The 16,148-nt window shown below is 41.6% G+C and overlaps 1 protein-coding gene across 2 annotated transcripts in view; it reads right to left on the reverse strand.

Moving 5' to 3' along the window:
• The window catches only part of ASB2 (ankyrin repeat and SOCS box containing 2), a 139,014-nt gene that overhangs the window by 11,957 nt on the left and 110,909 nt on the right, over window positions 1-16,148 (reverse strand). For both annotated transcript variants that reach the window (XM_073638308.1, XM_073638307.1), the window contains exon 8: window positions 9,866-10,427. In XM_073638308.1, coding sequence (XP_073494409.1) covers window positions 9,866-10,427 — 562 coding nt within the window. The remainder of the gene's footprint in view (window positions 1-9,865; window positions 10,428-16,148) is intronic.

Below are 16,148 nucleotides of genomic sequence, written 5' to 3' on the forward strand. Positions count from 1 at the left end.
TAGTTATATTCTTGTACATAGGGGGCAGTATTATAGTAGTTATATCCTTGTACATAGGGAGCAGTATTATAGTAGTTATATTCTTGTACATAGGGGGCAGTATTATAGTAGTTATATCCTTGTACATAGGGAGCAGTATTATAGTAGTTATATTCTTGTACATAGGGGGCAGTATTACAGTAGTTATATTCTTGCACATAGGGAGCAGTATTATAGTAGTTCTATTCTTGTACATAGGAGCAGTATTATAGTAGTTATATTCTTGTACATAGGGGGCAGTATTATAGTAGTTATATTCTAGTACATAGGGGCAGTATTATAGTAGTTATATTCTTGTACATAGGGGCAGTATTATAGTAGTTATATTCTTGTACATAGGGGACAGTATTATAGTAGTTATATTCTTGTACATAGGGGGCAGTATTATAGTAGTTATATTCTAGTACATAGGGGCAGTATTATAGTAGTTATATTCTTGTACATAGGGGCAGTATTATAGTAGTTATTGTCGGGGTAAAAGAGAATATATATATTTGTAACTTTTATATTTTTGTAACTTTTATACGCTTTTTTGCTAATGTACTAACCACCATTTTGTGTCATATAACAATAAGCTTTCCTTGCTACGTAGTGCTCAAATCGAAACTTAAACTAAGATATTTCTAGTGTTGCCAAGACTTATTTCAGAGAAACGAAACAAGATTATAAGCTGACGGCTGCAATATCTGCCCAGAGACTGAGATAAGGAGATGTGGACCAATCAGGAGTGGCCAGACACTGGACTTTCATGGCTTACCCCGCCCCGGACAACCTCTTTCCCCTCCCATTATGTAGTGTATTTAAATTTGTGCATGTAAAAAATAAAGGCAGAACATTGCTGAGGACGTTGTCTGTAGTAGCCTTCTGAGCATGCTCTGAGCTTGAACCAGCTTATTGTCTGACTCATTCTTTGAATGGTTGACCCATGCTCATAGTTTGAATTTGGAGTGACTGGAGGACGAGTGGAATGTCATCACGACCCCCACAAATGGCGCCCAACGTGGGGCGTGGCTAGCGGTACGCCGCCCTCCCGGACCCATATTGCTGATTTCCCTGGTGGTGACCGCGGTGGCTGAATTTGAGGCCTGATCAACCTCCATCGAACACGGTAAGTTGAGATGTATTTTATATGTCTCACTTGCCTGTGTGTCAGCCGCAGCGGTTCCTGTTGGGTTGTCAGGTTGGATCTGGGTGGGTGACCGGTCGAGTGGTGAGACCTTGGGCGTCCCGCACCACGTCCTGAACCAGCAAGTGTTAAAACGAGTGACGTCGCATGCCTGCGCGTGCTCGTGTGCACACCACCTCCTCCTCCCCCGGTCACTGTACTTTTCTTAGATAGCTGCCTCCCGTAACTGATAGTCGAAGTTTCGAAGCATTCCTGAATTGTAGTGTAAAGGAGGTGTTGTGCTGTCAGAATCTGTGACGAATTGAGGAGTACTCTTCGTCTAACACAGAGACTGCTGTAAAGTCAAGGTTAGGAAAGGAGATAGATTGAGAGGTGTACTCTCTATCTCATCAGTGTATTGAGAGGTGTACTCTACACTGACGGGTGGTGCCGTGGTAGGAAAGAAGACGGATTGAGAGGTACTCTTCGTCTTATACAGAGAAACCTCATAAGGAGGGGTTCTGCTGTCAGTCAGGGTGCCGTGGTGAGTCGTACTGTAAAGTCGCCATTCAAGGTTAGGGAAGGGACAGATTGAGAGGCGTACTCTCTGTCTTATCAGTGTATTGAGAGGTACTCTACACTGATGGGTGGCGACCTGTCGGCTGCACCAGTGATCTGAGTCGCGACAGATCATTGCATTCTATAAGAAAATGTTGTGTATATTCAAATTTGAAAGATCTCGTAAGTTGCGGAATGCTGCTGTAGGAGTTAAGCCAATTAGTGGAGTTACGGGAAGGCAAGAAGGCAAGAAGAATGTTAGGAATTTGTATAATATGATAAGCTTATCCAGTACAGGCAGGCTTTAGTCTTCAGTTTAGAATGAATGTGTTACACAGAAGTTGGGAAAGTTGGGTGAGGATTTTTGCACCAGACTCAAGCACATCTTAGAGTAGCGAGTGATTTGAAGTCTGAAGGCTAGGAAGAAGTAGATGGTGCAGGGGGGGGACAGAGAATGCCGAGCCTTTGTTCGGATACATGAAAGCTGCAGAATGTGATTTGTTATGTGACCCTAAATTGGCCTTAACCCCGTTGATGCCTGTTACTACACCTTTCCCTGCCCCCAAGAACAATCCCACCCCCACTCCCACCTCCTCCCTCCAACGGCCATCTTGCTACACCTCTTACTTGTTGTGGGAGGCCCGGAAAGCCCCAATCCAGCCTATATCCACTACTAGATCCGTCCGGTGCATATTACCAGCCACCAGCACAGGTGGAAAAGCCCGTAGTCCCAGAGTACCCATCTGAAACTAATGTGACACCCTCTGCTCCAGTCCACGATGCTGAGACGCTTCCCCTGTTTCCTATGGGAGTCACCCACAACCCTGGGGATATCCTCCTCAACTCCCCAGAATTTCAGGCCAGACTGCTCTCCCTCCGCCAACATACTGTTACTCAAGACGATACGGAGCCAGATGAGGGATGGGCTCAAGATACTCCAGCCCCCCCCCTCCTTTACCCCATACGTCTCCTATGGCATCCTCCACCCCATATCCATTGCCCATACTCCGGCCCTTGCTCCAAGCAACTGCTGAAAGAACACCACCCCCCCCCCAGCCCCTCAGAAGTCTGGGACCCCTGCCGCTCCCAGAATCTAGTAGACCCATCAGGACGCCCTGTCACTCTGTCAATAGGCTATGGTGACATCCTTACACATCGGGTGGGGGCCATAGTCAACCCTGCAAACACCCTATGAGCCATGTTGGAGGATTGGCTCGCAAAATTTCCCTTGCTGCTGGTTCTACTCTGGCTGCAGAATGCCAGGCTCACTTAGCCGAAAACGGAGAGCTTTCAAAAGGCCATGGATTCCACAAAAGCAGGATCCCTTAGTACGTATGAATCTGGCCTAGAATACATGAAACAGTTAAAAGCCTGGGCTCAGAATCGCTTGTCAGATCAAGCTGGGTCTGTACAAGATGTTCAACAAGACCCTGATGAATCAGTGGAAAGATATGCTGCAAGACTCAGCATGCATTTTGAGGATCTCGGATACAGTCCTCACGTCAAGACGCAGGCCGCCCTGTTGGTTCAGGCCCTAGTAGATGGCCTACAAGACGCTCTCAGAGATGACGTTCTGAGGGTACGCCCTGAGATTCGTTCTTCTTCTTTTAATGACGCAGTGAACATTGTCAAAGCTTTCCAAAAAGCCATGCTAAAAATGGAAAAGGATACTAAGCCAAAGAAGAAAACCGCTCCTGCCATGGTATATCAAGCTCAAGAAAGCTACCCACCCCCTCCCTGGCAACCAACATGGAATCAAGTGGGTAATGGTTAAAGGTACAGGTGATGATACTCCTCCCACATATAGAAGACAAGACAAAAGAGATGACAGGGGATCATCTAGAAACAGAAGACAACCTCGTGATTCTGAAGGATGAATGTTATGTTGGGAGTGTGGTAGCCTTGACCACATCCTCAGAGACTGTCCAACCCGCAGATAGTACCATGACCGGTCGTTCCGTGATGGTCCACACAACCAGGTGGACCATCAACCACTGGAGTTCCTGGTGGACACTGGGGCGGCCACATCTGTCATTTCCTCTGCACAGCTCCCTCCTTCTGTATTCCTATCACCGGAGTACTCACAAGATTCTTGGTATCTGAAACTTGCCCTGTCAATCTGTTGGGAGCCAATCTCTTAGAGCGAATGAAGGCAACAATTACCTTCGGAAACCATGGTATGGAGCTTCTTTTGCGGGACCCTCATTCCGAACAAGGGACTGAAGACCGCTGTGTTCTTAAAGCCTTCCCTCTCATGATGATGACCATACAACCTCACTCTCTGTGGTCCAGTGGGCCAGAGGACGTCGGCCTCCTGCAGGTTCCCCCGGTCCGAGTACACCTCAAGCCTGGACACAGGTATCCACGGTTGCCACAATACCCCCTCAAGGCTGCACAAGAACAAAGCTTGGGTACCCAAATCGCTTCCCTCCTGGAATCAGGAGTCCTTGTCAGATGTGTATCTCCATGCAATACACCCCTCTTTCCTGTAAAAAAAAGAAAACCGCTCCGGGAGAGCCTCTAAGATACCGGTTGGTTCAGGATCTCAGAGCCGTCAATGCAGCTACCATTTTAGAAACTCCAGTGGTACCCAACCCAAACACCCTTTTGTCTCAGGTGCCTCCAACGGCCACCTTGTTCACGGTGTTAGATCTGGCCAACGCCTTCTTCAGTATACCCTTACATGAAGATTCGTGGTTTCTTTTTGCCTTCACCTTTCAAGGAGCACAGTTTACATGGACCAGGACTCCGCAAAGAGCCCAGAACTCTCCTAACCAATTCACTCATTCTATGAAGTCTATTCTGGAGCCATGGGTTCAAGAGAACCCTCAGGTCACCCTTCTACAGTATGTGGATGATCTTTTACTCTGTGGCACTGAAGAAAATTTGCCAGAGATGTCAGCATCCCTTTTCTGGTTTCTTCACTCAGCTAACTGTAAAGTCTCGAAAGGCGAAGTCCAATGGTGTCTGCCCAAGGTCATTTTCCTCGGACATTGTATATCACAAGGTACTAGACATCTGACTGAAGAAAGAAAACAAGCCATCATGGATATCACTTTCCCAACCACCTATTCCGCTATGCAGACTTTCCTTGGCCTCATCACTTACTGCAGGCAATGGATCCCTGATGCCTCAAAGCTCATGCAACCTCTGTACGACTGTCTCAAGGATGAAGGCTCAGTTTGGCTTCATGCTGAAGATCCACGTGTTTCTCATCAACACAGACTATGTTTTGACCGTCTTAAACAGGCTGTTGTCTCTGCCCCGGCCTTGGGCTTACCAGACTATACTCAGCCATTTCACTTTTTTGTCTCGAAATCGGAAGGTCATGCCTCTGGAGTTCTAGCACAACGCTATGATCATAAGTATCGGCCTTTGGGCTACTACTCAGCCCGCCTGGACCCTGTCGCCCGAACTGCCTCCACGTGCCTTAAGGCGGTCCACGCTGCTCACATCCTCTTTGACAAGTCAGCTGACCAGATGTCTGACTATCAACCCTGCCACTTTGCTTCCACCTTCTAGGGGGGAAGGTGAAGAGGGTGAAGGTCCATTGGTGGAACCTCATGATTGTATAAAAATTTTGCAGGAAGAGATTTCTGCTCCAGAGAATATGGTGGCACATCCGCTCGCAGACCCTCAAGGGAAGTTCCACACGGGATATGCTGTTACAACAGACCTAACAGTCCTCAAGGCTGAAGCTCTACCACCATACATGTCTGCACAAGAAGCTGAACTTGTGGCTCTCACAGAGGCCTGCCACCTGGCAGCAGGAACAAAGGCGAATATATATATATACCGATTCCAGGTATGGACATGGAATTTGCAATGATTCTGGACTCTTGTGGAAGTCTAGAGGATTCATCACAGCTGCAGGTACACCAGTGAAACATGTCTCATGGATTAAGGCCCTAATGAAGGCCCTGGAACTACCCATTCAGGTTGCTGTTATGAAGGTCAAGGCTCATGGAAGACTAGAATCCAGAGAAGCCAGGGGCAACCACCTAGCTGACCGAGCAGCCAAGACTGCAGCAGTGGAGAATGTGTCATCAAAGTGGCAGGAAAAGGAAGAAGAGATGGGGGAGACCCTGCAAACCGTAGCTGTGGCGCTCACTAGAGCAAGAGCCAAAGAACAGCCGGCGGAAGACCATACAAGTCCAGCGGAGACACGAGTGGAATCCAGGGGGGTCAGGATGCCTGAAGAAAAATTGTGTGAGGAACAAAGGAAGACCCCCACTGAAGAAGTCAAGCAATGGAAAGCGGCAGGAGCCGTGCTGGCAGGTCGCAAAGATTCAAAGGTCAACTCGACTCTTTACCAAGTGGATGGGAAGCCTTGCTTGCCTAGACGCATGTACTCAGCTGTGGCAGCATGGGCTCACGGGCCTACACACAGAGGAAAGAATCAAGCCCTGGCATGTATCAAGAAACTGTACTTTGCACCCGGAATCTCTTCCATTGTGACTGCATACTCAAAATCCTGCTCTGTCTGCGCTACCTGCAACCCAACGTGTACGGCACGGGTCCCTCTCCAACACCTGGCTAAACCAGACTACCCTTGGCAGAGAATACAAGTCGACCATATCCAAATGCCTAAAGCAGGAAAATACGAGTACGTTTTGGTAGCCGTGGATATGTTCTCAGCCTGGCCCGAGGCCTACCCGGTTGTCAACATGACTGCTAAAGTCACAGCCAAGAAACTGATCACTGAAATTGCCTGCAGATTTGGAGTTCCCCAAGTCATAGAATCGGATCAAGGACCAGCTTTCACAGCAAATATCTACGAAGAACTCTGGAACATGTTGGGAACAGATTTGGGCCTCCACACTCCATACCATCCTGCCAGTTCAGGCAAAGTGGAAAGGATGAATTCCACACTCAAGACCCAGCTCTTGAAAATGACCTAAGATCATCCCCTCCCCTGGCCCGACCTACTCCCCATAGTATTGTATCATATCACACACACTCCTCAGGCCAAACATGGGCTGACTCCCTATAAAATTTTATTTGGGACCCCACCTAAAATAGGAGAGATTAGGCCCCAAGAGTTGTCTGAAACACATGATAGAGTGGTAAAATTTGTGATTGCCTTGTCTAGAGAATTGACTAACACCCGCTCTCCAGTATCTGCTTCTCTCCCAGAATCTACAGGTGATGCAGTACATGATTTCATCCCAGGCGATCTAGTGTATGTGAAGAAGTTTGTCCGGAAAGACTGCCTCCAGCCGCGGTTCGAGGGACCGTACACTGTGCTTCTCACCACCCCGACGGCTCTGAAGCTTGAGGGCAAGAGCACCTGGATTCACGCCTCCCACTGCAAGAAAGACAGAACGAGTCTATAAAAGATGACTACCTTCTTCTATATCCTTTCCATATGCTTACTGTCTGTTCCAGGGTAGATAGCTACCACACAGGGGTAGATACCTCCTTCTTCTCAAGTTGGTTGGGAGGGCTCAAGGGATTCTTCCAACAAGTTTGTCTAGTAATGGGAGGCCTACTAGTATTGGGCCTGGTGGTCCTGTGCTGCATAGTCCCCTTATATAGAGAAATATACTCCTTTGAACAAGTCTGACCAGCCCCCCATAACAAAGTTCAATTGAAAGATTTAGTTTAGGATCAGTTGGGAGAACTCCATGTGTCATTTAGGGTAGGGCTCAATTGTCTGGGGGCGTCCCATAAGGGGGCAGCTTCTAAGATGATTGGGTGAAGAAATCCACCTCCCCTCTCCCCACACATGGACAGTCTCAAAGGCCCCGAAGCAAAGGAAAGCTTAGTGTTTAGGGGGGAATGTCGGGGTAAAAGAGAATATATATATTTGTAACTTTTATATTTTTGTAACTTTTATACGCTTTTTTGCTAATGTACTAACCACCATTTTGTGTCATATAACAATAAGCTTTCCTTGCTACGTAGTGCTCAAATCGAAACTTAAACTAAGATATTTCTAGTGTTGCCAAGACTTATTTCAGAGAAACGAAACAAGATTATAAGCTGACGGCTGCAATATCTGCCCAGAGACTGAGATAAGGAGATGTGGACCAATCAGGAGTGGTCAGACACTGGACTTTCATGGCTTACCCCGCCCCGGACAACCTCTTTCCCCTCCCATTATGTAGTGTATTTAAATTTGTGCATGTAAAAAATAAAGGCAGAACATTGCTGAGGACGTTGTCTGTAGTAGCCTTCTGAGCATGCTCTGAGCTTGAACCAGCTTATTGTCTGACTCATTCTTTGAATGGTTGACCCATGCTCATAGTTTGAATTTGGAGTGACTGGAGGACGAGTGGAATGTCATCACGACCCCCACATTATATTCTTGTACATAGGAGCAGTATTATAGCAGTTATATTCTAGTACATAGGAGCAGTATTATAGTAGTTATATTCTTGTACATAGGGGCAGTATTATAGTAGTTATATTCTTGTACATAGGAGCAGTATTATAGTAGTTATATTCTTGTATATAGGAGCAGTATTATAGTAGTTATATTCTTGTACATAGGAGCAGTATTATAGTAGTTATATTCTTGTACATAGGGGACAGTATTATAGTAGTTATATTCTTGTACATAGGGGGCAGTATTATAGTAGTTATATTCTAGTACATAGGGGCAGTATTATAGTAGTTATATTCTTGTACATAGGGGCAGTATTATAGTAGTTATATTCTTGTACATAGGAGCAGTATTATAGCAGTTATATTCTAGTACATAGGAGCAGTATTATAGTAGTTATATTCTTGTACATAGGGGCAGTATTATAGTAGTTATATTCTTGTACATAGGGGCAGTATTATAGTAGTTATATTCTTGTACATAGAAGCAGTATTATAGTAGTTATATTCTTGTATATAGGAGCAGTATTATAGTAGTTATATTCTTGTACATAGGAGCAGTATTCTAGCAGTTATATTCTTGTACATAGGGACAGTATTATAGTAGTTATATTCTTGTACATAGGGGCAGTATTATAGTAGTTATATTCTTGTACATAGAGGCAGCATTATAGTAGTTATATTCTTGTACATAGGAGCAGTATTATAGTAGTTATATTCTTGTACATAGGAGCAGTATTATAGTAGTTATGTTCTTGTACATAGGGGGCAGTATTATAGTAGTTATATCCTTGTACATAGGGAGCAGTATTATAGTAGATATATTCTTGTACATAGGAGCAGTATTATAGTAGTTATATTCTTGTACATAGGAGCAGTATTATAGCAGTTATATTCTTGTACATAGGAGCAGTATTATAGTAGTTATATTCTTGTACATAGGAGCAGTATTATAGCAGTTATATTCTTGTACATAGAGGCAGCATTATAGTAGTTATATTCTTGTACATAGTAGCAGTATTATAGTAGTTATATTCTTGTACATAGGAGCAGTATTATAGTAGTTATGTTCTTGTACATAGGGGGGCAGTATTATAGTAGTTATATTCTTGTATATAGGGAGCAGTATTATAGTAGATATATTCTTGTACATAGGAGCAGTATTATAGTAGTTATATTCTTGTACATAGGGGGCATTATAGTAGTTATATTCTTGTACATAGGAGCAGTATTATAGTAGTTATATTATTGTATATAGGAGCAGTATTATAGTAGTTATATTCTTGTACATAGGGGGCAGCATTATAGTAGTTATATTCTTGTACATAGGGGCAGTATTATAGTAGTTATATTCCTGTACATAGGAGCAGTATTATAGTAGATATATTCTTGTACATAGGAGCAGTATTATAGTAGATATATTATTGTACATAAGAGCAGTATTATAGTAGTTATATCCTTGTACATAGGGAGCAGTATTATAGTAGATATATTCTTGCACATAGGAGCAGTATTATAGTAGTTATATTCTTGTACATAGGGGGCTTTATAGTAGTTATATCCTTGTACATAGGGGCAGTATTATAGTAGTTATATTCTTGTATATAGGGGGCAGTATTATAGTAGTTATATCCTTGTACATAGGGGCAGTATTATAGTAGTTATATTCTTGTACATAGGGGCAGTATTATAGTAGTTATGTTCTTGTACATAGGGGGTAGTATTATAGTAGTTATATCCTTGTACATAGGGGGGCAGTATTATAGTAGTTATATTCTTGCACATAGGAGCAGTAATATAGTTGTTATGGTCTTGTGATTTACTATTTGGCTGTACCTGGACAATTTTGGGTTGTTTCGGGTTTTGGGGTGCATCTTCCTGTCGTCTTTCATCTTGTACTGGAGGATGAGGTCCATTTCCATACACACAGGTGAAGCAGGAATCTGCGTCGCACCCGAGGTCCATGATATACTTCAGCAGGCTGAGATACTTCATGGAGAACATGATGGTGGCCGGGAAGGAGGTTGGGTGGGTGGCGATATAGGCGTTTATATTTGCCCCGTGTTTCAGAAGCATCTTCATGGTGGTCAGACAGCCGTGACGTATGGAGATCAGCAGTGGATTGATGATATCGATATTTGGGTTGGCTCCGGCTTCTAGCAGCAATTTAGTTGCATGAATATTGTTGTTCATCACTGAGAAGTAGATGACGGTGCTGCGCCGGTCCTCGTACAGTCGGGCGCGGTCAAAGGAGAGGGTGAAGTTAACATCGTAGCCGGCATTGATGAGCTCCTCCAATATGTCATCATTATTGCGCTCTGCTGCTATGTGCAAGGGGCTTATCCCACTTCTCTTCACCCGCACGCGGCTCGTCACTGGGATCAACATGGAGACGATGCTAAAATATCAAGAATATATCACACCTGTCATCAAAATAACATAGCCCTGGATAAAAGGTAAGAAATATAGCATAGCCCTGAGATAATACATCATTAATATAACATAGTCCTGAGATAATAAGTCAGGATTATAGTATAGCCCTGAGATAATACGTCAGGAAGATAGCATAGCCCTGAGATAATAAATCAGGATTATAGCATAGCACTGAGATAAGTCAGGATTATAGCATAGACCTGAGATAATAAATCAGTATTATAGCGTAGCCCTGAGATAATAAGTCAGGATTATAGCATAGCCCTGAGGTAATAAGTAAGGAATATAGCATAGCCCTGAGATAATACGTCAGGAATATAGCATAGCCCTGAGATAATAAGTCAGGAATATAGCATAGCTCTGAGATAAGTCAGGATTATAGCATAGACCTGAGATAATAAATCAGTATTATAGCGTAGCCCTGAGATAATAAGTCAGGAATATCGCATAGCCCTGAGATAATAAGTCAGGATTATAGCATAGCCCTGAGATAACAAGTCAGGAATATAGCATAGCTCTGAGATAATAAGTCAGGATTATAGCATAGCCCTGAGAGAATACGTCAGGAATATAGCATAGCCCTGAGATAATAAGTCAGGATGATAGCATAGCCCTGAGATAATAAGTCAGGAATATAGCATAGCTCTGAGATAAGTCAGGATTATAGCATAGACCTGAGATAATAAATCAGTATTATAGCGTAGCCCTGAGATAATAAATCAGGAATATCGCATAGCCCGGAGATAATAAATCAGGATTATAGCATAGCCCTGAGATAATAAGTCAGGATTATAGCATAGCCCTGAGATAATAAGTCAGGATTATAGCATAGCCCTGAGACAATAAATAAGGATTATAGCATAACCCTGAGATAATAAGTCAGGATTATAGCATAGCCCTGAGATAACAAGTCAAGAATATAGCATAGCTCTGAGATAATAAGTCAGGATTATAGCATAGCCCTGAGAGAATACGTCAGGAATATAGCATAGCCCTGAGATAATAAGTCAGGATGATAGCATAGCCCTGAGATAATACGTCAGGAATATAGCATAGCTCTGATATAATACGTCAGGATTATAGCATAGCCCTGAGATAATACGTCAGGAATATAGCATAGCTCTGAGATAATACTTCAGGATTATAGCATAGCCCTGAGATAATAAGGCAGGAATATAGCATAGCCACGAGATAATATTTCAGGAATATAGCATAGCCCTGAGATAATAAGTCAGGATGATAGCACAGCCCTGAGATAATACGTCAGGAATATAGCATATCCCTGAGATAATAAGTCAGAAATATAGCATAGCTCTGAGATAAAAAGTCAGGATTATAGCATAGCCCTAAGATAATAAATCAGGATTATAGAATAGCCCTGAGATAATAAATCAGGAATAAAACATAGCTCTGAGATAATAAGTGAGGAATATAGCATAGTCCAGAGATAATAAGTCAGGAATATAGCATAGCTCTGAAATAATAAATCAGGATTATAGCATAGACCTGAGATAATAAATCAGGATTATAGCATTGCCCTGAGATAATAAGTCAGGATGATAGTACAGCACTGAGATAATACGTCAGGAATATAGCATATCCCTGAGATAATAAGTCAAGAATATAGCATAGCTCTGAGATAATAAATCAGGATTATAGCATAGCCCTGAGAGAATACGTCAGGAATATAGCATAGCCCTGAGATAATAAGTCAGGATGATAGCATAGCCCTGAGATAATAAGTCAGGAATATAGCATATCCCCGAGATAATAAGTCAGTATTATAGCATAGCCCTGAGATAATAAGTCAGGAATATAGCATAGCTCTGAGATAAAATGTCAGGATTATAGCATATCCCTGAGATAATAAATTAGGATTATAGAATAGCCCTGAGATAATACGTCAGAAATAAAACATAGCTCTAAGATAATAAGTCAGGAATATAGCATAGTCCTGAGATAATAAGTCAGGATTATAGCATAGCCCTGAGATAATAAATCAGGATTATAGCATAGCCCTGAGATAATAAGTCAGTCATATAGCATAGCCCTGAGACAATAAATAAGGATTATAGCATAACCCTGAGATAATAAGTCAGGATTATAGCATAGCCCTGAGATAACAAGTCAGGAATATAGCATAGCTCTGAGATAATAAGTCAGGATTATAGCATAGCCCTGAGAGAATACGTCAGGAATATAGCATAGCCCTGAGATAATAAGTCGGGATGATAGCATATCCCTGAGATAATAAGTCAGGAATATAGCATAGCTCTGAGATAAGTCAGGATTATAGCATAGACCTGAGATAATAAATCAGTATTATAGCATAGCCCTGAGATAATAAGTCAGGAATATCGCAAAGCTCTGATATAATACATCAGGATTATAGCATAGCCCTGAGATAATACGTCAGGAATATAGCATAGCTCTGAGATAATAAGTCAAGATTATAGCATAGCCCTGAGATAATACGTCAGGAATCTAGCATAGCTCTGAGATAATACTTCAGGATTATAGCATAGGCCTGAGATAATAAGGCAGGAATATAGCATAGCCCTGAGATAATATTTCAGGAATATAGCATAGCCCTGAGATAATAAGTCAGGATGATAGCACAGCCCTGAGATAATACGTCAGGAATATAGCATATCCCTGAGATAAGTCAGAAATATAGCATAGCTCTGAGATAAAAAGTCAGGATTATAGCATAGCCCTAAGATAATAAATCAGGATTATAGAATAGCCCTGAGATAATAAATCAGGATTATAGCATAGCCCTGAGATAATAAGTCAGGAATATAACATAGCTCTGAGGTAATAAGTCAGGAATATAGCATAGCCCTGAGATAATAAGTCAGGAATATAGCATAGCTCTGAGATAATAAATCAGGATTATAGCATAGCCCTGAGATAATAAATCAGGATTATAGCATTGCGCTGAGATAATAAGTCAGGATGATAGTACAGCCCTGAGATAATACGTCAGGAATATAGCATATCCCTGAGATAATAAGTCAAGAATATAGCATAGCTCTGAGATAATAAATCAGGATTATAGCATAACCCTAAGATAATAAATCAGGATTATAGCACAGCTCTGAGATAAAAAGTCAGGATTATAGCATAGCCCTAAGATAATAAATCAGGATTATAGAATAGCCCTGAGATAAGTCAGGAATATAACATAGCTCTGAGGTAATAAGTCAGGAATATAGCATATCTCTGAGATAATAAATCAGGATTATAGCATAGCCCTGAGAGAATACGTCAGGAATATAGCATAGCCCTGAGATAATAAGTCAGGATGATAGCATAGCCCTGAGATAATAAGTCAGGAATATAGCATATCCCCGAGATAATAAGTCAGTATTATAGCATAGCCCTGAGATAATAAGTCAGGAATATAGCATAGCTCTGAGATAAAATGTCAGGATTATAGCATATCCCTGAGATAATAAATTAGGATTATAGAATAGCCCTGAGATAATACGTCAGAAATAAAACATAGCTCTAAGATAATAAGTCAGGAATATAGCATAGTCCTGAGATAATAAGTCAGGAATATAGCATAGCTCTGAGATAATAAGTCAGGATTATAGCATAGCCCTGAGATAATAAGTCAGTCATATAGCATAGCCCTGAGATAATAAATCAGGATTATAGCATAGCCCTGAGATAATAAGTCAGGATTATAGCATAGCCCTGAGATAATAAGTCAGGATTATAGCATAGCCCTGAGACAATAAATAAGGATTATAGCATAACCCTGAGATAATAAGTCAGGATTATAGCATAGCCCTGAGATAACAAGTCAGGAATATAGCATAGCTCTGAGATAATAAGTCAGGATTATAGCATAGCCCTGAGAGAATACGTCAGGAATATAGCATAGCCCTGAGATAATAAGTCGGGATGATAGCATATCCCTGAGATAATAAGTCAGGAATATAGCATAGCTCTGAGATAAGTCAGGATTATAGCATAGACCTGAAAAAATAAATCAGTATTATAGCGTAGCCCTGAGATAATAAATCAGGATTATAGCATAGCCCTGAGATAATAAGTCAGGAATATCGCATAGCTCTGATATAATACGTCAGGATTATAGCATAGCCCTGAGATAATAAGTCAGGATTATAGCATAGCCCTGAGATAATAAGTCAGGAATATAACATAGCTCTGAGATAATACTTCAGGATTATAGCATAGCCCTGAGATAATAAGGCAGGAATATAACATAGCCCTGAGATAATATTTCAGGAATATAGCATAGCCCTGAGATAATAAGGCAGGATGATAGCACAGCCCTGAGATAATACGTCAGGAATATAGCATATCCCTGAGATAAGTCAGAAATATAGCATAGCTCTGAGATAAAAAGTCAGGATTATAGCATAGCCCTAAGATAATAAATCAGGATTATAGAATAGCCCTGAGATAATAAATCAGGATTATAGCATAGCCCTGAGATAATAAGTCAGGAATATAACATAGCCCTGAGATAATAAGTCAGGAATATAGCATAGCTCTGAGATAATAAATCAGGATTATAGCATAGCCCTGAGATAATAAATCAGGATTATAGCATTGCCCTAAGATAATAAGTCAGGATGATAGTACAGCCCTGAGATAATACGTCAGGAATATAGCATAGCCCTGAGATAATAAGTCAGGAATATAGCATAGCTCTGAGATAAAAAGTCAGGATTATAGCGCACAGCTCTGAGATAATAAATCAGGATTATAGGATAGCCCTGAGATAATAAGTCAGGATTATAGCATAGCCCTGAAATAACAAATCAGGATTGTAGCATAGCCCTGAGATAATAAATCAGGATTATAGCACAGCTCTGAGATAATAAGTCAGGAATACAGCATAACTGTGAGATAATACGTCAGGAATATAGCATAGCTCCGAGATAATACTTCAGGAATATAGAATAGCCCGGAGATAGTAAATCAGGATTATAGCATAGCCCTGAGATAATATGTCAGGAATATAGCATATACCTGAGATAATAAGTCAGGATTGTAGCATAGCCCTGAGATAATAAGTCAGAAATATAGCATAGCCCTGAGATAATAAGTCAGGATTATAGCATAGCCCTGAGATAATAAATCAGGATTATAGCATAGCCCTGTGATAATACTTCAGGAATATAGCATAGCCCTGAGATAATAAGTCAGGAATAAAACATAGCTCTGAGAAAATAAGTCAGGAATATAGCATAGCTCTGAGATAATAAATCAGGATTATAGCATAGCCCTGAGATAATAAATCAGGATTATAGCATAGCCCTGAGATAATAAATCAGGATTATAGCATAGCCCTGAGATAGTAAGTCAGGATTGTAGCACAGCTCTGAGATAATAAGTCAGGATTATAGCATAGCCCTGAGAGAATACGTCAGGAATATAGCATAGCCCTGAGATAATAAGTCAGGATGATAGCATATCCCCGAGATAATAAGTCAGGTTTATAGCATAGCCCTGAGATAATAAATAAGTATTATAGCATAACCCTGAGATAATAAGTCAGGATGATAGCATAGCCCTGAGATAATAAATCAGGATTATAGCGCACAGCTCTGAAATAATAAGTCAGGATTATAGCATAGCCCTGAGATAATAAATCAGGATTATAGCATAGCCGTGAAATAACAAATCAGGATTATAGCATAGC

This window comes from Phyllobates terribilis, unplaced genomic scaffold (genome assembly GCF_046119375.1).
Source record: "Phyllobates terribilis strain yellow unplaced genomic scaffold, ASM4611937v1 Scaffold_7__3_contigs__length_470593459, whole genome shotgun sequence".
Taxonomy (NCBI): Eukaryota; Metazoa; Chordata; class Amphibia; order Anura; family Dendrobatidae; genus Phyllobates; species Phyllobates terribilis.